The sequence below is a fragment of the Vombatus ursinus genome, unplaced genomic scaffold (genome assembly GCF_900497805.2).
Source record: "Vombatus ursinus unplaced genomic scaffold, bare-nosed wombat genome assembly UNPS02014818.1, whole genome shotgun sequence".
Classification (NCBI taxonomy): Eukaryota; Metazoa; Chordata; class Mammalia; order Diprotodontia; family Vombatidae; genus Vombatus; species Vombatus ursinus.
In genome coordinates, this window is record NW_020954596.1 from 58983955 (window position 1) to 59010238 (window position 26284).

At 41.0% G+C, this 26284-nt stretch overlaps 1 protein-coding gene across 2 annotated transcripts in view; it reads right to left on the reverse strand.

Moving 5' to 3' along the window:
- The window catches only part of LNX1 (ligand of numb-protein X 1), a 147832-nt gene that overhangs the window by 20301 nt on the left and 101247 nt on the right, over positions 1 to 26284 (reverse strand). For both annotated transcript variants that reach the window (XM_027836018.1, XM_027836019.1), the window contains exons 3-7: positions 24414 to 24649; positions 23717 to 23869; positions 19494 to 19696; positions 15493 to 15864; positions 941 to 1075 (exon numbers count right to left, since the gene is read on the reverse strand). In XM_027836018.1, the coding sequence (XP_027691819.1) occupies positions 941 to 1075; positions 15493 to 15864; positions 19494 to 19696; positions 23717 to 23869; positions 24414 to 24649 (1099 nt within the window). The remainder of the gene's footprint in view (positions 1 to 940; positions 1076 to 15492; positions 15865 to 19493; positions 19697 to 23716; positions 23870 to 24413; positions 24650 to 26284) is intronic.

Here is a 26284-nt window from a genome sequence, read left to right on the forward strand (position 1 = left end):
ATGACCTCTCTCTATCGTCTGCCTCAACCTTTCAGGCACGTAGTCAGGCAACAAGCACTTGTTGAGAGCTTACAACGTGCCAAGGACTGTGCAGAGAAGCAGTCATATCTTAGACTCTCCCCTGCAATCCCCTCTCCCAACTCAACTGAATTTGCCCCAAGGGGGAAAATTCCTACTTATGGCTCTGATTTCACTGAGCTCTACTTTGTCACCAGAGGAAGTTATAATGAGGAGATAGGGGAGGGAAGTGGTTAGTGGAGCCATTAGGAAATGACAGTGATATAAAATAGTCACAGATCAAAGTACAAACTGTACCTACTGATTCACCCCAACTCATTCCCTTAAGAAACAAAGAACAAACAAACATCATGAATGTCATGATAATCTTCAGCCAGATAGAGAATTTCCAAAACCCAAATGTAGTCAAACTTCTTGCTTTATTCTAGAATCATTATTTTATTTTTTTAAATCAGTCTAAAAGAATTTTTATCACAACTAATGGGAAAATATGCTTAATATGAATGTATAAGTAGAGCCTGTATCAAATTGCACATCATCTTGGGGGAGGAGGGGAAATTTAAAACTCAAAATTCTATGGAAGTGAATGTCGAAAACTAAAAATAAATTATTAAATAAAAAATAAAAAAAAGAAAAAGAAACCAATCTAAAAGAATTTTAACTTGTCTGATGGAAGAGAAGGTTTGTCTAGGCTCGATTTCATTTTCGTCACTCAACTTCCTCTTTTCCTACCCTGGATATAAGAGAACGTATAAAGAAACGTGAGTTTTTGGTTTTTTGGTGTTTTTTACATTCATAATTTAAAGCCAGCAGTGCCCTTCCTGGAGATGCCGTCCAGAGGTGATACCTAGAGATTTTAAAATGTTAAGGCAGCAAAACAGCCCCTATTTCTGTAGCATAAACAGCCAGTCCTTGGACTCACCTTGTGAGCATTCCTCCTCTCGCTGCGGCGCAAGGGTGGGCTGCCATTGACGTTCCAGCATCCCTCCTGCAAGATGTCCAGACCTTGCTGTCTAGTCTGCCTGGACACAATGAAGTGAACGCGTCTTTCGCTGGCCTGTGTGATGAGACACAAATGTAAATCCTGGCTATTAACTTAAATAAATCCCATGCCAGAGGACGGATTACAGGATTACAGAATGTTAGCATTGGAAAGGACTTTGGAGATCATCTTAGCCCCATTCCTTGATTTCACAGAGGAAGAAACTGAGACCCAGAGAGTTTAAGTGAGTTTTGCCTAAGGTCCCACAACTACTTAGTGGCAAAATCAGAACTAGAATCCTGTTTTCAACTGCCAACCAGGGCCCTTTCTTCTATAGGATAGCTCACTCCAATAAGACTGATGTTTAAGAATCTCTCTATTCTTAAAAAGGGCCATCTAAAAAATGTTAATGTTATCAACATCAACAAATACAATGTTTTTTAGCCTTTGTTTCAAAGAGCTCAGATACTTTAATAAGTAGTCACATTTTCACTCACTGCCTTAGGTAGCAATGTTTCAGAGCATCCCACTGGGTATTAAATACTGCAATAACTACCGGGAAAAAATTCTTAAAAAAGGAAGATGGGGGCAGCAAGGTGGCGCAGAGGATAGAGCACGGGCCCTGGAGTCAGGAGGACCTGAGCTCAAATCTGGCCTCAGACACATAACACTTACTAGCTGGTTGACCCTGGGCAAGTCATTTAACCATGTTGCCTAGCCAAAAAGGAAGATGAACAAAGAATGTGGAGAGATAAGGGTGTGAAAGAAGAAAAATGAGAGATAATTTAGTTCTATCCCTAAAAAAATTTAAATTTCTAAATTTCTAGTAGGGAAGTAAAAATAAGCACACCTGGAAAATTCAAACAAGCACTCCAAAGTAGTAGTAGTAGTAATAATAATAATAACTGACACAGCACTTGAAGGTTTACAAGGAATATTTTATATATATATATATATATATATATACATACACACACATATATATATACTAATTTGAGCCTCACAGAAAGCCTGTGGGATACGGTACTTCATGTATTATTATCCTGATTATACATATGAGGAAGAAGAAGTTAACGAAAATTTTAACTGGCTCATGTCACACAGCTAATAACTATTACAAGTTGAATTTGAATCTAGGGCTTCCTGACTCCAACTGCAGAACTCTATCTACTATGACATACAAAAGCCTATAAACAATCTAAAGGTACACAGTGAAAACTTTGGAGAAATCATTTCTGAGAGAATGTGAAATGTTAGGATTAGGGCCCACAAAAAAAAATTCTTGCATTTTTAATAAGATGCTGATCTTATACTTTATAAACCACTATAGACAGCTAGCATTTGTATAGTACTTTAAAGTTTGCAAAGTGCTTTATAAGTTCTATTTTCTTTGACCTTCACAACAATCCTGGGAAGCAAGTGCTATTATTATCTCCATGAGGGAAATGAAGGCAAAAAAAGGTTAAATGACTTGCCCAGGGCCATCCAGCTAGTATCTCTGGAACAAGATTTTAACACGTCTTCCTGACTCCAGTACAGTGTCCCATCTACCACGAAATTTACATTATCTCATTTGATTCTTACAACAACCCTTAGAAGTAGGTCAGACAAGTAGGATTATCCCCATTTTATAGGTATGAAAAGAGATTAAACTGGCTGAGTTTACTGAGCTAATTAGTGACAGACTTCACATTAGAATCCACATCTCTTGGATTTTTCTGGTACAGTACATTTGGTTTACTAAAGATAGGGAAAAAAACCAGACAAACCAGGAATGAACTTGGTTGCAGCATGTAACACTTGGGAAAGGTATAGACTCTTTCCTTCTAAAAACATTTTATGAGACTTGTATGGATAGATGCCGAGTGAAGTGAGCAGAACCAGGAGAATGTTGTACACAGTAATAGTCACATTGTGTGATGACTAATGTTGATAGACTTAGCTCTTCTCAGCAATGCAAGGACCTAAGATATCTCCAAAGATGCACTTTTGCACTTTTCCCACAGCTTCCAGCCCCAAAGACTTGCCTAGGTCTTTGAGAAGTTAAGTGACTTGCCCAGGGTAGCATAGTTGGTATATGTCAGAGACTGGACTTGAATCCAGGTTTTCCTGACCTTGAGGCTTGCTCTCTAGCCATTATATCATACTGCTTTTCTATATCAAAGATGCTTAAGATAATTGAAAGCACCGTGTAATTTCCTAAATGTAATCCAATTTACTTTTTTCTCCTATTCCATTCTTAGGTCAGCTTCTTGTACAGGGACTCAGGGATTAATTCCATGAGCTGCCATGTCATAGTCTGGGGAATAGTAATGTTTCATATGTTTGGTTCTTCTTATATGGATTGTTACATGGATCTCTTTTGAGTGGCCTTGAGAGACCCTGTTGTATTCTGAGACTTGAAGTTATCAGTACGTTATCATCCACAAATGAAGCGTTTTGTGCCCATGAAGGTTTTTAAAAGATATTATGAAACAAAGTAAAAACAGAAGAGGAAGCGTGCTGTTCACATAGCATGAAAAAGGAATAACTAATGGGGCTGCACTGTATTCATAAAACGTTAAAAGACCTAGAAGATGGGGTCCAGAACATAATTTGTGGAAGGACACAGGCAAAAGTCACACAGGGTGAGAAGGCATGAATAAATTGCAATCTGTACCAAAGGAAAGTGGGCAAGTAAATTTATAAGATTAAGAGCCATTCCAATGGATAAATGGTCAAATGATATGAACAGGCAGTTCTCAAAGGAAGAAATCTAAGCTCTCTATAATCACGTGAAAAAGTGCCAACATCACTATTAAACTACGGAAATGCAAATTAAAGGAACCAGGAGGCTCCACCTCATTCCCATCAGATCAGCAAAGATGATAAAAAAGGAAAATGGCAGTTGTTGGAGGGGCTTCAAAAAAGCAGACATATCAATACACTATTGGTGGAACTATGAATTGATAGAGCCATTTTAAGAAGAAATTTGGAACCATGCCCCAAAAGTTACAAAACCGTGTATGTCTTTTGACCTAATAATACTACTCCTAGTAATACTACCCAAAGAGATCAAAGGAAAAGGTCCTATATGCACAAAAATATTTATAGCAGCTCTTTTTGTAGTGGCAAAAACACTAGAAACTAAGGGCATGGTTGATGCCCTTCTACTGGGGGAATGGTTGAACAAATGATGATATGTGGATGTAAAAGAATATTATTGTGCTATAAGAAATGGTGAAAGAGTTTCATAGAAGTCTGGGAAGACTTGTATGAAGACTGAAGTGAGCAGAACCAGGAGTACAATTTATACTACAACATCGACACTGTTAAAAAGAATCTTGAAAGACTTAAGGACACTGATCAATGCAATGATCAACCCTGGTTTCAGAGAATGAATGATGAAGAATTCTACCCTACCACCTGACAAGAGTTGATGGACTGATATAGAGAATATGATACACATTTTTGGGCATGACCAATACAGTAATTTGTTTTGCTGAACTGTGAACAGAAATCTCTGCATCATGAATGGGACTAGTCATATATAAGAAGCCTTCCCCAAAATGACATCCTACAGTGGAATTTGGAGCTAGTTTACTGATGAGATGAAGGTACCTCCCTATATGTCATCTGGAAGCAGTCAAGCTAAAATGTAATTCATGAATTACTATCTGTGTGGTTGGGAATATGTTGCAACGAAGATGCGTATGCAATGGATAAATATAGACGCAAAAGTCCCAGTCCTAATGGAGTATAGGAAAAGGTGATTAGAGAGTAAAAATATGCCTGTATTTCTCCAGTACTGTTCAAGGGAGAGAGACTTTAGTTCCTGTCTATCCTGTATATAGCTTGCCTGTACACAGTTGTTTGCATTAGAATGGGAGCTCCTTGCGGGCCCAATACTGGAACTGTATTTTTGCCTTTGAATCCTCAGTACTTAGAATAGTGCCTAGTACATAGCACTTAATAAATGCTTGTTAACCAACTTTATTGGGTGGACAAGAGCATTCCAAACACAAGAAACAGGAAGACTTCAACAGATTTCCAGAGCTCAGATAAAAATTCCTCGAGACTACCCAATTCCATTTGGGCTGATGCTTTCCAAGCAACTTTCTGATTACTCATCGCTTCTCAGGTAACAATTCTGAGGAGTCGGTGTCCTGAAGGATAATGAAGAATATTCTGACTTTCTGGCATAAATCGAGTGTCTTATGAGTTGGGGCAGAGTGAGCAAATTATCTCAAGGAAAAATCATTCCTAGGTGATTTGTAATTTTCAGCTCAGGCATTAGTTGGGGTTTTTCTGTGCTCTCCCTTCCATACCCCCCACCCCCGCCAAAGTCATTATCCAAGGCAGTAGAAATTAAGAGATTTGGTACCTGCTTACCCTTCAATTCTTTTCTTTCCTTCCACTTAGAGGTGATAGGGTAAAGTAGAAGGAGCATTATGGTATGAAATAGAAAAAAAGGGAGATTGATCTGGAGTCATGGACTTTAGGGCACTGAAGCTGGAAACAGCAGAGATCAAATCCTGGGTCCTGTAGCTTACTGCCTGTGTGACCCTGGGCAAGGTACTGAACCTTTCTGGGACTCAGTTTCCTCATCTGTAAAATGATGAGGTTGGAGATTACCTCTAAAGTCCCTTCTGGTTCTAAATCGATGTTTCTATGAGTTTAAAACACAGCTCTACTTAACTGTCTGCAAAACCTCAGACAAGTCAATCTGTCTCTCTGGCCTCACTTTCCTCAACTGTAAAATCAGGTTGGGTTATTAGGTGATCTCTAAGGTCCAATTCTAAATCACTGATCCAGGAGACCTGGCTTATGATCTTGGTTCTGACACTCACTTCAATTTTACTCGTCTGTAATATCAGGATAACACTTTCACTACCTTCTTCTTTTTTTTTTAATCTTTTTTATTTTTTAAATTTTTTTTTCACTCCCTTCTTTCACTGTACTCTGTAAGCCCTGTACAAATTTTTATTATTATTGTCCTCCACCGCCAGCAAGGTGGTCACACGTATTAAACAACAGAAACCCTATCTGTGAAATTGATAGGGTCCTGCTCTGCACTGCTAGTCTCCATACCCGTTTCCTCATCAGAGGAGGGCCAGTTATACTAATTAGCCTTCATCCAGGTAGTGATTTCCCTGTATTATTAATATCACAAGTCTTAGCACAGAAATTACCCCTATAATATCAATATTGTAAGACAATTTCCTGGCCTTATTATTTTTCTTTTTCATTTTAAGAGAAATTTGTCCCCAGGGCTCCCCACTCTGACAACTGATTATTTTTTTGTGGTGGTTGTCTCTGATTCTTCATGACCTCATTTGGGGTTTTCCTGGGGACAATAATGGAATGGTTTGCCAGTTCCTTCTCCATTTCTTTTCATAGATGAGGAAACTGAGGCAAACAGAGTAAGTGACTCGCCCAGGTTCACTCAGCTAGTAATTGTCTGAGCCCGAATTTGAACTCATGTCTTCCTGACTCCAGGCTGGGTGCTCTATCCATTGTATCACCTAGCTGATTGATTATTTACAAGAAGGTTATAAAAGCAATGAATTCCACATTAAGACACATAGCCACTGGAAGCATCACAGGAGCCTGAAGATGAGTACAGCCTGTGAATTCAGACAACAGAATCCAACTCTCCAAATCACATTCTGTTGTATAAAAAGTCCAATAATCTCTGCTGATCAGAATAGCTGCTGCTTTTTCTTTCCCTGGTGTTTCTCATCAGATATAAAGCAAAGATGTTCAAGTCAGGTTCAGATCGCCACATAAATAGCTCATCCAGGAAGCAGGAATTAAGAAACCTGACACAAAGATCTATGGCATTAGCTGGCTAAATGCACTTCTTGGAAAAGAATTTTGTAATAACTGTGTCCACTTCTTTGTACTGCTGGCATCAATTATCCTAATGAGGTTATCTCCAGTACTCTCTGAGAGGAAAATTTCTCAAGATAAGTTGGGGTAAACATTAGAGATGAATCTTGAACTGATGAGTCCAAGTTGGTCTTTCTCTGCCTCTCTCTATCTCTGTCTGTCTGTCCCTTTCTTTCTCTCTCTCTCTGTGTCTGTCTGTCTCTCTCTCTTTCTCTCTCTGTCTCTGTCCCCCCTCCCCCACCTCTCTCTGGGAAACTTAAAGGCCTCTGAAGCATGCTGGCATGACTTTCCACTCTGGGCCTGTGTTTCGTGTTGAGTTAGTCTTGGAAGAGGAGAGGACACCAGATCTAATCACTTCATAAAGGATCAAGAGTGTTTTAGGCTCATACATCACATCAAGTGGCCGAACAAAGCCCAAATGCCAAGGAGCAGTCTGCAACAGTTATTCAATTCACATTTTCAGGCTCAGACTTCTTACTGGATTTTCATGTGCTATGTCTAGCATTAAATTATTGGCAGAAAGACTCCCCTAATAAATAACTGCTCTCCATGTACATGGAAATCTTTACTTGCAATGTTAAATTCTCAGCTCACACCAGCCACCTAATAAAAACTGCACACTAAGTCTGCATGTAAAGAGGCTTCTCTTCCAGAGCATCTGGGTCTGTGAGGCAGGACCTATCATAACTGATAAAATGCCAACTATTTTGTGCAGGTGAATTTGTTGTACTGTTCCCTTGTACATCGAGCTGGACTTGGAACCAAGAGAATGAAATTCCAATATTGCCTTACTAATTGTGTGGAACCCAAACAAGTCTCAATCTCTAATTGTGCAAAACCTCTTTGAGGCCAGGGACTATTTCATTTCTGTCCCTGCATCTCTAGCTTTACCCAATGCCTGGCACCTAGTAGGTAATTAATAAATGTTTAATTGATTGGTCGATCTGTAAACTAAAGATACTAATACTTGGACTACCTGCCTCATAAGAATCAGCAACCTTTTTTTCCAGCAAACATTTCTTAAGTTGCTACTATGTGCTAGGCACTGGGGATAAGGAATAGGTACTGGACCTGTGATCTTACTGATATATGGAACTCTCAGCTGAGGAAAATCCCTCTAATAAGGCAAGCCATATCATCTCTGCAATGTATAGACTTAAAGAGTTTCTTGGCTTACTGAGAGATTAAATAACTTACTCAGGGCCACATAGCCAATATGTATCAGAGGTGACACTTGAACCTAGATCTTTTTAGAACCAAGGATAGCTCTCTATCCAGTATACCAGGGTCCAAGAGGGCAGAGGATAAAAAGACAAAAACAAAATATTCCTTGCCCTCAAGGAGCTTACATTCTTCTGGAAGGAAACAACAGATATGGGAAAGTATTTTGCAAACCTTATGGCATGGGGCAGCTAAAGGGAACAGTGGATAGGGCACCAGGTCTGGAGTCAGAAAGACCTGAGTTCAAATCTGATCTCACACATTTATAAGCTGTGTGACTCTGGACAAGTCACTTTACCCTTTCGATCTCAGTTTCCTCATCTGTAAAATGAACTGGAGAAGGAAATGGCAAACCACTCCAGTATCTTTGCCAAGAAAAACCCCAAAAGGGGTCACAAAGAGTCAGATACAACTGAACAACAACAACAAATTTTGCAGATCTTATAGCATTATTTTAGAGACATGAGTTATTATTGCTAGGTGACAGAAATTAAATACATTGGAGCACATGGCATAAGGAATTGTTTCCTTCCACTATTGGAGGTGCAAGAGTTGATGCTTGACCATTTTCTGACTGAAGGGGAAAAAACTGACAGGAGTCTAGGGAAGCCTGTGGACCCCTCTTTGGAGTAATGTTTTTGAATGCTTAAAATGCATAGGAAACCATTTATATCAAAATACAATTATCAAACTTTTTTATTTTTTAAGTTCAGGTTTCATCATGTTAAGAATCTCTGTTGTAGAGAGAAGGGATGTGTAGAAATTTTATCAATTGGAATTACAAAGTTAAACTATTTTTATTAAGATTTTCCTCTCCTCTGAATCTTGACTTTCCCAAGTCAGACAAGGAAACTGTGACCTGAGAGGTGAAATACTATCCTCACACTTCCCATTCCAACTTCCATTTCCTGCACATACAGAGTTCATTAGAAAATTCTGTGTAAAAGACCCCAGTATAACGTAAGCTCTTTCAGGGCAAGGCCTACTTTTCACTTGTCTTTTCATCCCCAGAACCTAGCACAGTGGCTTGTGCATAGTAGGTGCTAATAAATGCTTGTTGGTTTTAATTGAAAAACTTACAAGCTAGAAAAGAAAGACCTCAGAGATTCTCTAGTCCAAGCCCCTCATTTTACAGATCAGGAAGTTAAGGCCTAAAAAAGAGGGTAAAGACTTCCCAAGATCAAACAGATGGTACACTATGGAGCCAGGATTTGAACTCCAAGTCCAGATTCTAGATCCAGCACTCTTTTAATTTCTTAAAAGTGTCTGAAATATTTTGATATCAGACATGATGAATAATATAATAACGAATAATAAAGGTTAATCAATTTATCTTTTTTGAGAGGTGCCGTGGTGTAATAAACAGAATGATGGATCCAAATCTTGCCTCAGATCCTTATAAGCTGTATGGTGCTGGGCAAGTTATTGGACCTTACTTAGCCTTAATTTCCTATATGTAAAATGAAGGAGTTGAATTTGATGGCCCAATCCAACTAAGTGCTTACTATATGTGAGGCACTGTACTAAGCACGAAGCCACAAAGATTAAAATTAAATTTAATTAATTAAAATTAAATAAATTTCACTTTGAATTCTGACCAACTCCAGGAGACTTGATTCTTTCCCAAGATTCATCCTGTCTGCAGACTTCCTCTACCATGCCACAGAAGCCTCCTCACCACAGAAGCTCACTCTCACCCCTGAACTTCTCACACTGGAAATACCCTCTGCTCCTGCGGCTCTTTCTTCTGATTGGCTGGTTCCTCCCAGAACCTCCACTTCAAGAAAATTGCACAGGCCGGTCATGGTCATTCCTCTCCAGGCTCCATTCTTGATCCTCCAGACATTCTCTACCCTGCCCCTAGGCATACCCTCCCTCCCCTTCTTTTCTTCTTCCTTTAAAGTTCTGTCTTCCTCCAATGAAATGTAAGCTTTTTGAAGGCAGAGACTATCTTTCTTTCTGCTTGTATTCATATTTCTGGCATTTAATAAATGCGTGTTGACTTGCCTTCTAAATGATTGTCTCAGAACTCTAGGTATTCAGCATTTGGCTGGCTAGAAAGTAAGCAATCAATTACTTGTTCTTTGATGGCCTCTAAAGGTATATCCTATACACGATGTTACAAAGGTCTTAGTGCAGTTTAAAGTACATCAAGATATAGCTTTATGTGTGTACATGTACATCACATATACATATACACATACATATTTACATATACACACATATACACACAAATATACTATACAGGAGTGTTTCAAATGTTTTAGTATAGTTTTAAGCTAAGATATATGAGACATTCTGCAGCTATATAATATATATTGTATATATTTAAGATCACCTGCAGAGATTCCTTATTTACTAGTTGTCCTTTGCTGAAATAACTTGTCAGTTAATAGATTTGGCTATTTTTTCTCAGAAGGTCCTAGGTGATCACTTAAATGACACCTTTCCCATCCTGCGGCATTTAGAATGTTATTAGGCTCCAGCACAGGAAGAAGTATTCAAGACTAGATGGTGCCTGAAAAGACCCGGAAATTATGCATCTATAAAATACCTAGCTTTGTCCTCTATGTTGCTAAGTCTTTTGTTGGATAAGTCTGAAATTGCTAAAAAAAAAAAAAAAGTTGGAGAATCAGGAAAACTTTTAAATCTAGCCTCTGACAACCAGTTGTATCACTGTAAGCCAGTCATTTAACTAATCTCTAGCTGCTTTCATACATCTCAAACTGGATATCCAGTAGATATCTTAAATTCAACATATCTAAAATATGGCTTTCCTCCTGAACTCCCCGCCCACAAAACCTTCCCTATTACTGCAGAGAGCCACACCATCCTCCCAGTTCCTCAGGCTCGATCAAGGGTCACCCTCATCTCCTCACAATCTCTCTCAGTCCCCCACATCTCACCACCCCCGAGCCACCCTACCCTCTACCCCACCCCTGCCCATATCCAAGCTGTTGCCAAGGCTGGTCGAATTCACCTTCGTAACATCTCTTCAATATGCTTCCTTTTCTTCTGATACGCCCCCTCTCTAGTGCAGGCCCCTATCACCTCACCCCTGGAATGTTTCAATAGCCTGTTTGTGGGTCTGCTACCTCAAGCCTCTTCCCCACTCTAAACATTAATCTTCCATTTAGTTACTAAGGTGCTTTTCTTTAAGCGCAGGTCTGACCGTGGCATGCCCCCTATACCCTCCCTCAATCAACTCCAGGGGCTCCCTATCAGCTCCAGGATCAAATGCAAAATCTTCTGACATTCAAAGCCCTTCATATCCTAGCTCCCTCTTTCCTTTCCAGTCTTCTTACACCTTACTCCCCAACACAGACTCTTTGACTCTGTGATACCGGCCTCCTCGTTCCACAAATAAAATACTCCATCTCTTGGCTCTGAGTATTTTCTCTGGCTGTCCCTCATGCCCTAAGTGGTCTCCCTCTCCATCTTTGCCTACTGGCTTCTCTGGCTAAGTTCCAACTAAAATCTTCTGCAAAGAGCCTTCCTTTACCCCTCTTAATTCCAGTGACTTCTCTCTGTTAATTATTTCTAATTTATCTGGTGTGTAGCTTGCTTTGTATATATTTGTTTGCATGTTGCCTCCTCCATTAGATTTTTGAGTTCCTTGAGGGCAGGGACTGTTTTTGCCTCTTTTTGTCTGCCTGGCTCTTAACACAGGGCCTGGCACATAGAAAGCCCTTAAATGTTTATTTGTTGATTAAAATTCTAAGAGCCCCTGGGGAACTCTTTAAGTCTATTAGTAATAACTGAGTTGTTGATCTGTCTCGGTAGAGGGGGTTTCAGCACTGATGAAATTAGGAGTCCAGACCAAAATACTTTGCAACAGAGTTTCATAATAAGCATGATTCTCACCACAACCACACCCATTCTAAGCATTTGTATGTAGGATGGGTTCTTATTAACTGATCACCCCATTGACACCCTAGAGTTCAATACATTGAGTTCTCTGCTGGAATTATCACAAGATGTAAGTATAAATAATGGTTCTGCTACTTATTGCTACCTATGTGGCCTTAAGTCAAACTTTTGGAGACTCAGTTTCCTAATCTGTAAAAGGAAAGGGTTGGTCTAAATGACCTCAAAGATCTTTCAAAACTAAATCTGAGACTATCACCTTTCAGCTTTCTCTCTCTTATTTTTGATATGTCCATTTCAGGTGTAATCCTGCAGATTTCAGCAATTCTACTACAGTATTCATTTAAGTCGATCACATGACTGCTGTTTTCGAAGTTATTAGGAGATTGACACTGGAAGGAACATCCAAGTTGCTATGGAAATGACCTTTGCAAATACTTGAAACCCTTGGTCCTCTCATGATGGAGCTCTGCTTTACTCTGGGCCCAATATTTGGGGTCTGGCAAATCGAGAGCTGCTGTTGAGTAAGCAGATGTTAAGACCCAACATTTGTAAAGTCTGTCCAATTCAAAACATTTGTGGCTTCTTCTGTAATAACTCTTCCCTGAAATCATGTGGAAAGAACCAGAGTGCGTGGTACCTTAAGAGAAAACATGACCAAAAGGCCATGCTGTCTGGGAATTCTTCTGCTAGGCAAATGTGATTCATGGAGTACACACATCAGGCCAAGGCTGGCTGGGGATTGGTTGGAAATTTGACCTTCTCCCTTTGATGGGGGGCAGTCTGTTTAATTCCATCCCCCTCTCCCCCACCTCCATCCTGGCCTGTTGTATATTACAAGAATCGTAAAAATATCCACATTTTAGAATTAGCAAGGGCTTAGTTGGGTTTTTTCAATAGTGTTCCATTTTTTCCATTTCTTCCCCAACCAGCTTTTTGGTGGGATCTTCCCCAGCCCACTCTTGTTCTGCTTATAAAGCAAATTGGTTCTGTTTAGTAAGCAAAAGGAAATGTTTTTTAGAAATTCCCATTGTTAGGCAAGATTTCATTTCATAAATGAACCTCCTTGGAGTAGAGTTGTTGTTTTTTTTTTTGCCTCTCTGTTAACAAGAGGAAAAATCCTGAATTCAATTAAGATCTTTTCAACTGACACAGTTAGTGAGTTGTCTCAGCAAACTCAGTTATCTGAGTATTATATCTGAGATGCTGTTTTTTTTTCCTCCTAAAATTTAAAATGCACTGGATTTGGTGCAGATGAAGCTGAAAGACCTAAAACAGAGTCTAACAACTAGAAGGCCTAGAGATAGTTTGTGGTCATATGTTTTTTTCCCTTAATTTAACATCACAGCATGTGTAACCTTAACATAAAGAAAATCAGAATGGCTTCCTCCTTTTCCATGAGTGAATATTTTCATGCATTTGGCCTATGTTACACGCCTGTGAAATGGTACCAACATTTGAGATGCCCATCCTCATCGAATGCAAATAGGGCTTTATTTCAAAGATGTTTAGCCAGCTGTGTTAAAGGCTTTCCAAGGAGCCTTCAAAGCCTTGGGGCCTCAGAGAAAGAAGGAAAATCTACAGGCTGCCATGGGGACAAATGGCATGTAAAAGAGGATTCACGGCTGACACTCTTGGCAAATGACTTCATAAGAAATCCCTGGGGGGAGGGGGGGGTGGAGCTGACATGGGACAGCTTCATTACTGCCAGAGTAAACCATTTGCCATCAAAAAGGGAACGATTCTGGCTTCACTCTATGTTTGTCCCACAGTGTGAGCGTCTGTCATGGTGCACAGAGCGGGGTGAGAATTGTATTGAGACAGTGAGAAGATGAGCAGCACGGCTCAGGTTTGCTCCTCTTTAATGCCAAGGGCAGGAAAGAGTGAGTCATGGGGTGTCAGGTAAATCACCTCACCTCTCCTTGACTAGATTTCCCCATCACTGAAATAGAACTATCACTAGATATCCTTTAGTTGCCCTGAATGTGAGTTCAGATGAACTAATATAAATGAAGCATCATCAATGCCTCAGAGGAGAGCAGGAGCCTAAGGCAGGGGCCTTCCTTGAACATAATTAGAGGAAATACTCCTTGAGGTTGGGGATTACATTCTGCCATAACTCCTCATAGTGTGCTGGTCTCTCAATAAATGGTGCTGAATTACTGACAATCTTCTCAGGTTCTTCTATGATTTTATAAACTCAAGATATTACTAACTACAATTTAAAATCCAAGCCCTCAGATTGGATTTCCTATGGGGAACTTTACAGGAATGCTTTCGCACAGTCTACAAAATTATAATGGTACCAACACATCTAGAAAGGGTGGATATATAGCAAAAAGGTAGGAACAGCAAATATCAGCAACCCTCATTATATCCTCAGCTATATCCATCCCATATAGGTTCAAGGCCAGGAACTCTGAGCCAACATGAGATCTGTGGTTTGCCTGATGAAGCAAACAATTGTTTCAGTGCTACTCTGGGCATGCTAGTGGGTGCAGGTAGGGTAGGAACAGAGGAATGAGTAGAGCGGGTGACATCCTTATGAGGCTCCCATCTGCTCCAGAAAAGGCTCATCCAAAGGGAACCTAAGGACTTAGTCCTACCTTAAAGTAGTCTGGGTCCCCAGCACTCCCAGAAGGGGTTGCATAGGGGTTTTCTTGCCTCAGACATTCCAAGAATGGGCTGAAATACTTAGGGATCCTGGAGCATACAGGTTAGTGTCTATTGTATCTTAGTTGTCACTAAGGTAAAAGCCAGGCCTCGCTGAACTTAATGATGTGAATACCTCTGTATTGTGATATACCTTCCAGGTGCTAATACGGCATTAGAGAATGCTGTAGCGGATAGAGAACAGGTCTGGGAGTCACGAAGGCCTTCCCCTGGCATATACTGGTTGGCTGTCTCTAGGAGAGTCCTGTAAGCTCTCAGTGTTTCAAATCAACTTTCTAACACTATTAATTGCAGAACAGGTGCCAATTTACCTTGATAGAGGGAGAATCCTCATCAGAACTTGTCTATGCCAATGAAATCACAGGACCAGTTAAAAATAATAACAACAATTATAATAATAACTCACCTTTCTACAACACTTTATAATTGACAAAACACTCCCTCACAGCATCCCCGTGAGGTAAACAGTACAAATATTATTATCCTCATTTCACAGGTGAGAAAATTGAGTTTCAAAGAACTGACTTGCTCATGACTCATAGCTAATGTTAGATCCAGGATATGAACCCATGTTTCATGCTCTCTTTTCAGGACACGACTCCGCCCAATATCCATTATCAGATGGATTAATAATTGTGATAACTGGGCAATTCCCAGCACTCCTATGAGTAACATTCACAGCAATATTACTTGGATAAAACCTGTATAAATAGTAACCTGTCAACCTTTTCTCCCCTAAAAAGTCGCAACCAATCCTGTGTGGCGGTAACAGGGATGGGGCTGGGATGGAAGGGTATTGATGACAGGTTTCAAAGGGACTAGGCAGGTTCAGATAGTGATCCGAGGCCACCATGACCCACCTGGATCAGCTGGGCAGCCCTTTCTGGGCTACCATACCGCAGGTCGTGTCCGTTAATGGCTAACACCCGGTCATTCTCCTCCAGCTGGCCATGCCGGTCAGCGACACCGCCATCCAGCAAGTTGAAAATGAACACCCCGGGTTCGTCCACCCTGCGTACTAGTTTGATCCCGAGCTGCTCTTCGGGGCTGCTTTTGTTCAAGATCACGTGAAAACTGTCATCTCGGGGGCTCTGAGTCTCCAGGGCCACTCCAACGGTCCTGCTGCGGTACCTTTGCTCCCTCAGGACTGTCAGCCGGAGCACCTGGCAAGGCTGCCTCAGGAGGCTCAGGGCGTAGTTGTGAGGCACGCTACTGATGTCCATGCCATTGACCTAAAGGGGAGGAACCAGAGTCAGGGCAGGGCCCACAAGCGCTCAGTCTGTTTTTCTTTTTCTTTTTTTTTTTTTTTAAACTAGGCATGGGCATAGGGAAATCCCCACCTCCACCCTACACACAATTGTCATTGCTCTCTTCTCAATCCAGATCATGTTGTACTTATCTCGTGCACGTTCCTCAGTAGAAAACAAGTATTTTGAGGGTCAGCTAGGTGGCACAGTGGGTAGAGCACCGGCCCTGTATTCAGGAGGATCTGAGTTCAAATCCAGCCTCAGACACATAACACTTACTAGCTGTGTGACCCTGGGCAAGTCACTTAACCCCATTGTCTAGCCAAAAAAAAAAAAAAAAGACAAGAAAAGAAATTTTCCAGTTCAAGAAAACAAGTATTTTGACAGCAGAGACTGTTTCTCATTTGTAGCTCTCTAAAGCCTGTCATAGCGCCTTTCTACTACTAGTTGTTGTTGTTTGGTCATGCCTGACTCTTCATGGCCTTATTTAGGGTTTTCTTGGCAAAAATACCGTAGTGGTTTGCCATTTCCTTCTTGAGGTCATTTTACAGATGAGGAAACTGAGGCAAACAGGGTTAAGTGACTTGCCTAAGGTCACCCAGCTACCTTAGACACCTGTCTAAACTGAGAACTTCCTGACTCCAGGCCCAGCACTCTATCCACTCACTGGACCACCTAGCTGCTTTGAGTTTGCACTTGAGTTTTTACTCATTTCAGTGAAACTCTATGCTGGGTCTAAAGAAATGTGATAAGTCTTCCTTTCTCACTGTTTTGTTTTTTTTTTCTTCTACTCACAGAGAAATTTTTGCAGTGTTTAAATCAAACTGAAGTAAATAAGAGCTTCCATACATATCCTACACAACATTAGAACATTTGGAAATGCCATTTAAAGGGACTGAAAATATGCCCAACCCCGCAGTACAATAATAAGGCTTGATGGGGCTTTCTGGTTTGAATTACTCTTTTCCAAACAGTCCCTGGCCAAGAGGTTGCCCCCCTGAAAGTTCCTCATGACTCTGGAAGAAAACAATTTCACAGCAGCTCTGTAGCTCAGTTCTCCCGAGGTTGAAACCATGACAAAGAAGAAACAAGTGTCCTGGATTTCCCTAATATTAGTGAGACTTCTTTTCCTGGCAGCTAGCTATTCATTAGAGGAAGATTATAAACCAATTCCAGCCAGTGTGTGTGTGCCCTCAGGGAACATCTTCTGGATCCCCAGCAAAAAAATCAGAGGGAATGAGGGTGGGTGGGGTGTCATTTATTCAAGAACAGTCAACACACTGCACATCTGGCCAATCAGACAGAGGAGAAGAGGAACTATTCTGCCATCTATCCTATAAGGAATTCAGCATGGCTTATTTAAAAGCGCAGGGAACCTTTCTGTCTCCAAACTCTAGCCAAAGCTCTCAAGAAGCTACATGTTTTGCTGCACGGTACTCAAGAGAACATCTTCATGTTGCTTCTTCTAATACTGGGGAGCTGAAGAGGTTTGGGGGTGCTGGGACCCCAAGAACGCCAAGACAGAGTCATCTGGAATGAATTCACACACTCAAGCCATCTTGGAGGCATTGGGGATGTGGAAGTTCCTTACCAGATGAGATAAATGACTACCCCTTGAGTTTACCTTAGTGGGCTAGTCATCAGGAAAGTCCCACTTTCCAAGATAGTTCCTGTGATAAGAAATGCTACTATATATACATTTTTAATCAAAAAATTAATTTTAACCCAATTAAGACCAGGACTCATGCCTTTTATAATGATCAAAGAAACAATATTTCACAAAGAGACAATTTTTTTGCATATAGACTATTTTTTGCATATAGAGTTCTCTACTACCATTGAACCTCAGCACTTATTTATGCATTTTAAATTTATTTCCATTTATTTCCTCTCCTACCAATTTTGTAAAAATGAACAACTCTGAAAGCTTTGAGAACTAGAAGACATTTCAAACTGCTCTCCTTTCATCCTTATTCCTCCCTCCCCTGAATTCCTATAAACTTACACACAGGCACAAGTGTTTGTAACTATAAAGCACCATCTCAGGTTTGACAGGTATAATTATAGCTTTTATGCACTTAACGAGTTATATTCTTGCATTCCAATACCGTAGTTTACATGTACCTCTAACCTGCACAAGTGATTCCTCTCACCTAGTGACCTTCCCCAGACTGTCAGCTCCCTAAGGACAAGACCGGGTCTTATTCCTAGTACATTACCTAGTACAGCCACTGGCACAGAGTGGATGCTCAGAAAGTATTCACTGACTACATGCATGCAATCTCATTTGCAACGCAACTAACTCTTAATGAAACAACGATGATGGTAACAACAACAACAATAATAAAGGCTAGCATTTAGATAGCCCGTGCAAAAGACTTAATAGATATTATCTCATTTTTATTGTCACAACAACCCTGGGAGGAAGGTGCTATTATTATCCCCATTTTATAGGCTGGTTGTTGTCCTTCGTTCTCCAAGACAACCCAAGTGACATCACTATTTTGGGGTCAAGGTACAGTGTGTCCAACTGTAGCTGACCAGATCAATACAGACTGGGAAGGCTCTACCACAGGTGGGGCACAAATAGTGCACATGAACATTTGGAACAGAGATGTCTCTAGATTCACCCATCCCATGTTTCTTTTGAGCTACTGCAATTCTGCTTTGCTCATAGAGCACAGCACATCCTTGATGTGGGCACACCATGCTGGGTGGTCAGTGCCAGTATCTCCCATGTCTCACAACTGATTCCAAAGTTCTTCAGAGAGACTTTGAGGGTGTCCTTGTATTGTTTTTTCTGACCTCCACGTGATCACTCGCTTGTTTTTATGGGCAGAGGTTAAGTGACTTGCCCAAAGTCAAATCTAGTAAATACCAGATTATCTCCTTCTTCAGTGACTTGTTCTAAGGTCACAACTAGCAAGTGCCTGAGGCTGTATCTGAATCATATTTTTATGACTGCATATCCATCGTGCTACCTAGCTGCCTCTAATTAAAACAATAAATAAGGAAAAATGAATTGCAGCTAATTAAAGGAAGAGAAGGGAAATGAAGAAAGAAAGCTTCTTAACAATTAGAGGTGTCCAAAAGTGAAATAAGCATTGCGGCTCAGGAAGTTGTGAGTTTCCTGTTCCTGAGGGTATTCAAATGGAGGCTAGTTTACCAGTTATCAGAGATGTTGCAGAGACAATCCCTGCTTAGGATGAAAGTGGGACTGCACTAACCCTCAAGTTTCTTCTGTCTCTGGGGCAGCTAGGTGGTGCAGTGGATACAACACCGGCTCTGAAGTCAGGAGGACCTGAGTTCAAATCTGGCCTCAGACCAAAACGCTTGACACGTACTAGCTGTGTGACCTTGGGCAAGTCACTTAACCCTGATTGCCTCACTAAAAAAAAAAAAGTTTCTTCTGTCTCTGGAATTCAGTGGTTCTATGACAACTCTATCATAGATAGCCAGAAAGAAAAGCAGAGGGAAAAATCAAGACGTAGGGAGAGGGATAAGGATATGCACATAAAGGAACCATGTACCAGATATAATTTACAGAGTTGTATAGAAATACACAGGAAAATTTAAATTCATTAATTTAACCCTGCAGCAACCAATTTCTATACCTTTAATATCATGTCCCCTGGTAGCAATCTTCCATCTCTGGCAATCACTCCATCTCTATAAATATGCTGTATAATAATATGGACCAAAGGAGTTTCACTGCCTCCCACGACCCTGATAGCCAGGCTTTCATTAGGATCCACCCGGGTGATCTTGATGCTGGTAATTTCACCATCTGGAATCAGGTGATATAACCTTGGGAAAACTAAGACACACAAAAAGCGAGAGAAAAAAAGACAAAAGGACTTACTGGAAAGCAATCACTCGGCTTTCTGGAACAATTTCAATTCCAAGGTTCCTAAACCCATTAAAATATGTTTTGTCACTTGGTTATCAAAAGGACTAGAAGGAGTTTACCTTTTTCTTGTCCTCTAATCCACTTCATACATTTCTTTCTTGTACTTCTAGCTTTAGTGCTATGACAATTATTCTCCCTCTCTAAGAGTGAATGCCAGCATAATAACAACTTGCATTTGTATAAAGATTCACAAAGTGTTTTACATATATTCTTTCATTTGATCCTAACCAAAAAGCCTTTGAGGTGAATGTTATTTTATTTCCCATTTTATAGAGGAGAAAACTGAGGCTCAGAGTATGAAGTGACTTGCTCAGGGTCACATAGCCAAGTCATTGTTTGAGGTAGGACTTGAACACCTCTCTTTTAGACTCTTTCTTCACTCCTTCCCTCTCAACAGAATCTTTGTTGGCGTTAGAACTAAAACAGCTTCATTCACTGTGCTGAGACACAATAGAAAGAGCTCCAACTGGAGAATAAGAGGGTCTTCTAGCTCAAAATACTAACATTTCCACTTACTACCTGTGCTACTCTGAACAAATCACTTGCCATCTCTGTACCTCAACTATAAAAGGAGGTCTGATTAAATAACCTGGAAGGTCTCTTCCTGCTCTAAATCTATTATCATATAAAGAAATTTGCCTTGAAAATTTCTAGTTTCTTATGGTTGTTGTTGTTCAGTCATTTTAGTCATGTACAACTCTTCACGACCTCATTTGGGGTTTTCTTGACAAAGATACTGGAGTGGTTTGGCATTTTCTTCTCTAGCTCATTTTACAGATGAGGAAACTGAGGCAAACAGGGTTAAGTGACTTGCCCAGGGTCACACAGCTAGTAAGTGTCTGCGACCGGGTTTGAACTCATGAAGATGAATATTCCTGATGCCAGGCCCAGACTGTACCACCTAGCTGACCTAGTTCTTTAAGAAATCATAATGGGTGAACAGTAATAATAACAATAAATACCCTTTAAAAATGTGTGTGTGTGTATATATAAAAAGTATGTGTATATATAATAATGTGTATATATGTGCATATGTATGTATATATAGCTATATGCACATACATATAAATCTATACATGCAAATACATATATACACATATATAGGGGTTGTGTATACCTTTAGGAATGAAGTAGGACATGATGGTGGACAGTGGCAGCTCTGAACTCAAGACTTTCTGATTCTCAATTTGGTTCTCTTACCATCACACACCTAGCTGCTTCCATTCAAAGTCCTCTGAGCACTGTGGTCCCATAATCTTGAACCAAAGTACCCACAGACAGCATTAAATAGCGTGTTATTGTTAAAGCTAGAAAAGAATCTTAAGGTGGCTTTTGGTTTGGTTTTTTTTTTGGGCAATCAGGATTTAGTGATTTGCCCAGGATCATATAGCTAGTAAGTGTCTGAGGTAATATTTGAACTCAGGTCCTCCTGACTACAGGGCTAGTGCTATATCCATTGCACCACCCAGCTGCCCAAGAATCTTAAGGTTAAATGACATTGATTTCTATTTCTAAGGAAGAGCTATGTCGGAGCCGCTTCAAGCCTGGGGTTTCAGAAAGGACAGCTAGGCTGCCTGCTGTAGCTGGTTTAAGCAGCGAGTACATAGAATCACATAGAAAGAGGAGGGGGCTCTAACTTACAGGGTATTTTGCCAAGCCTTTGCCCTGGGAGGCTTGACTAATTATGTCAATTGGAAAGGTCACAACAATGGGTCTGGGATCTTTGTAACTCACTCCTCTGTCTGTCACTATTTCCAAAACCCATGACCTTAATCCATTTTCTCTAATAGGATAACAAGTGGGCTGCTCTCTTGGGAAAATACAGAGCAGAGCTAAGGTTCCTAAGTTAGTAACCATTCACCATTCAGTGCCTTGAAGAAGACCGGGTCTCAAAAAATTTGGACTCCAGACTGAGTCTCTGATCCAATTTAATTAACAAGTGTTGTAAAACATTAGATGGTGACTTTAACTTCTCTGTTCCTCAGTTTCTTTATTTGGTGCAAAATTTAGGCAATTTAAACTTAAATCTTTAAATCACTTTGTAGATGAAAAGCAGTATATTTGATGATTCTATCCCCTCCCACTTTTTGTTGTTGTTATGAAACTGGTTTGAGAAATTTTCTCTTTGTGAGTTTGCATATGGAAAGTTTAAGTGTTCAAGATGCGGGCAGCCTATTTCCCCCTCCCACAGTCCTTTCTCTGCCTCCCTAATTGTAAAAGAAAGACTTTTGGACTTTGAATTAGAAGATTTAGGGTAGAGTCCTGCCAGATACTCTGCGACCTTGGGCAAGCAACCATTTCACTTTTCCCCAATGAAATACAGGAGTAAAACTAGATCATCTCTCTTGTTTCCAGCTCTTAATCCTAACGCCCTAGCTATAAGTTAGTTTCACATTCAGTGTGTGCCATTAAATCGGCCTCTTATCAACTTGCCTCCATTGCTCCTAGGTCTGTCCTTCGGGACCAAGCAGCACAATTCTCTCACATAACAGCTCCTCAAATGCTTGAAGGCAGTTGTAGGTCTTCCCTTCTCCAGATTAAACATGTGCAGTTCCTTGGTTTTGTCTTTGTACTCCCAATGTCTAGCCCACTGTCATGCATATGACATACACTTATGTTGAATGTTGAATGGATTTGCATTGAATATGGCATCGTGCGGACACTAACTGTTCTCTCACCCGGGGTCATGCAACCAGAAGCAGGATTTGAACCTGGGGTCTTCCTGACTCCTGGGCCAGCTCTCCATATACTATACCACACTGCCTCAGCATGTATTTTCTGTGTATCCTTTGGGAAACAAATCAAAACAGACCTCTCTGGCTAAGTGACAAATATGTACAATTTGGAGGCAGCTGATTGGACAAGCTTGGGGTTAGAGAAGAGAGATTAATTTTTCCTAACTCTGCCCTCTATTTTTCACTTCGTTGTATGTGCAAAAGTGTCTTCCACCTTGTCACCAGCCCTACTCTTGATTCTACAGGATGATGGGCCCAGAACAAAGACATTGATTATTCGGTAGTTGCTAGAGCATGTTACCTCTGATAGGAAGGCCCAAGCAGAATTGATTGGGTAAACTGGGATGGGAATGGGGCTAGACGCTACCCAGGTTCCTTCCAACTCTAAAATTCTGTGTTAACTTTGTTATTGGACACTTTATGCAACCTTGGCAATTGAGGTAATATGGTGTGTCTGGGAATAATAGTCTCTTCCCTGGAATAGGATATGTCTGGTCTGCCTCCAATCAAGCCCTATTGCCTAAGTAATAATGAATGAAACCCACCTCCCAGGTAGAGGAAGGTTGACCATAGGCACTGCCCCACATTAAGAGAACTTAAATCAGTGGAAACCACAAAGGATGTGACTTCAGTACCTTGTTTTTATGTGTATCAGACTGACATCTGGAGGAGGGGATCCCAGCCCTTTTTTGCCTTTTTTCCTTTATCTATAAAATGGATATAGTAATTCCCGTCCCTTCTTACTTTAAAGGAGGTTTTGAGGAATGAGATAATAAGCATATTAGTTCTTTATGCTCTTTACAAACAGGTGTGCTAATTAAATAATAAGCTACTATTATTATTCTTGGGCAGTTAGGTGGTTCAAGGGACAGAGCACCAGGTATGGAGTCAGGAAGACTCGTCTTCCTGAGTTCAAATCTGGCCTCAGACACTTACTAGCTGTGTGACCTTGGGCAAGTCACTTAACCCTAATTGCCTCTGTTTCCTCATCTGTAAAATAAGCTGGAGAAGGAAATGGCAAATCACTCCAGTATCTTTGCCAAGAAAATCCCAAATGGGCTCACAAAGAGTCGGATACAACAGAAAAATGACCAAACAAAATGATTATTCTTATCATTACCAGGGATTGAATTGCAGAATTTATCCTGATTCCCCTCTCAATTCAGCTGGGAACTTAGGTGAACATATTTACCTTCCGTGGCAATAGCATTCTCACTACTTTCCCTTGGTTGGTCAGCTTGGTTGGCCACTGCACTTCCACTTTTTGTCCTCCGAAGAACACTCAGAGCTCTGTTTATTTTTTTGAAAGATCTACTTCTGATGGTGGATCGCTCAAAGTGCTGGGCTATTTTAAGGAAAAAGAGAGCATTAAGAAAGCGGGAAAAGCCACAATCCAGTTACATCCAAATGGCGACCATGCCACTAATTTATTCCCACACTCAGGGCTGGTAGTGGTTCCCCAGTGTCTCAGCATCTCGTGGCATCTGGAGGAGAAGAGGGGTGTCAGCGTTAAGTGGTCCTCAGAGCTCTGGCACCAGGGCCAGGAGAATTTGACAAATTTCACCACTTGTCCATTCAAGAATGCTGCGCTTCTCCATAAAAGACCGTTCCATGGTTAAATCCTACACAGTCCTCCTTATATCCATGATTAATCTGGTAACAATCCTAGAAAGAGGGATGTAATCCATATGACTTTGGATCTGGAGTTAGAAGACCTGAGTTCAAATTCCTTCACTCACCTTCACTTTTCTCCTCAACAAAACGAGGGTGTTGAACTAGAAGGCCTCTGGAGCCCTTCTAGCTTTGACTCTATCATCCTGTTAGAAAGGAGACAATGCCAGGTCACTGACCCTGTTCCTCAGAGTCCCATTCTTTTCTTTCCCACTCACCTCTGTTCACTCGACCAGAGTCTGCCGGGCTGTTTGCTGACTGGCCATCGTCTGTGGTAGAGACATAAGCAGGGTTGTCCAGGCCTGGCTCATCTGTCATCAAGGCAATGGTTGCTGCTGCAGAGACTTCTGGAGAGAGTGCCGCCGACGTCAAGCTGGCACAGCCTTCTGGGCAGCCATCTTGTGAGCGCCTCTTGCGGTCCTTGGTAAGGCCATAATGGGAGGCACCTTTACAGCTAAGGCCAGCAAAGAAGAGAGAAGAAGGCTTAGTTTGAGGGGTAAACATTCTGTTAAACCCACAGCTAAAATGGGCAAAATAAATTGATGTCCATTTAACTCTGAAGGCCACGTCTATACTGTCCCACAAAAGTGTACATTAGGGTTATAATGAGGCTTCTGTAGTTGTGGCATGTTTAGGTCTCTTGCACCATGGCCAGCTGGTCATCTCTTTTTTTTGTTGTTTTTTTTTTTTTTTAAACCACTAAAGTCCTGAACCCAAGTGATCCATGCCAGTTATTACAAGTTCCTAATTCTAGCACATCCTATTGTGCCTCACAGCACTAAACATAAACAAGGTGCTTCCTGGGCTTCCATATTTAACCTCCTTCTGATGCCAGATCACACAATAACCGCAAAACCAATGTGGTCTGATGAGTTTTTCCCAGAGTCACTCTTGGGTGGCTGCCTGTCTCTTGGTACTCCCAATCATAAATAGTCGGCTAGTGGATTTGTTCTGTTTACTACCACCATTACCAGTTTCTGCTGGCTCAGGTTAATTGGGAATATCCATTTACCATTTATGCATTCTGTACTCAAAATCAGCTCAGTGGGCCACTTCCTCCATGAAGCCTTCCCTGACCCTCCTCAGCTGAAAACATGTTCTCTCCCAACTCAAAGATTCCTAGAACAATATCTGCAGAGCTCTTCTTTGCCCCAACCTTTTACCTTCTTTTATATTCATCTGTGTACACGTCACATTTTACCCCCATCCCCAACACACACACACACACACACACCACCTTTTAGAATATAAACTTTTTTTTTGGTGAAGCAACCAGGGTTAAGTGACTTGCCCAAAGTCACACAGCTCATGTCAAGTGTCTGAGGCCGGATATGAACTCAGGTCCTTCTGACTCCAAGGCTGGAGCTCTATCCACTGCGCCACCTAGCTGCCCCTTAGAATATAAACTCTTGAGAACAAAGACTATCTCAGTTTTGTTTCCGAATAACCAGTGCCTTGCTCAAGGCGGGTGCTCGATAAATGTTTGTTGAATTGAATTTCATTGAATCGTGTACAATTCAGAAAGATTCAAAAATGTTCTTGTATCTGATGAAGCAACTTGTTGGAAAAGAAAGAACACTGTACTGCTATTGACAAGAATTAGTTTGAATCCCAAGTCTAATACTTAGGGCAGCTTGGTGCCTCCCACAGCATTAGGGCTGGAGGAAGGAAGACCCACGTTTAAATCTAGCCTCAGGTACTTACTACCGGCTCTGTAACCCTGGCCAAGTCCCTTAATATCTGTTCCCTCCAGTGTAAAATTGGGATAAGAACAGCACCAACCTGGCAGGGTTGCTGTGAAGACCGATGAGATAGTATTGTAAAATGCTGGCCCGTAGGAGGCACTATACAAAGGTTTATTCCCTTCCCTATCCCCTTGGCCACTGTGGCCAAGTCACTTGACTTCTAAAGGCCTCAATTTCCTCATCTTTGAAATCTTTCTAGTTCTAAATTCTACAGTCCTAGAATAGCTCCAACCCTTAATTTCCCCCTTGCTCCTAACAGTTTAAGTGTGGCAGCTAGGTGGTACTATAGACCTTCAGTCAGGAAGATGAGTTCAAAGACGCTTACTAGTTTGACCCTGAGCTTG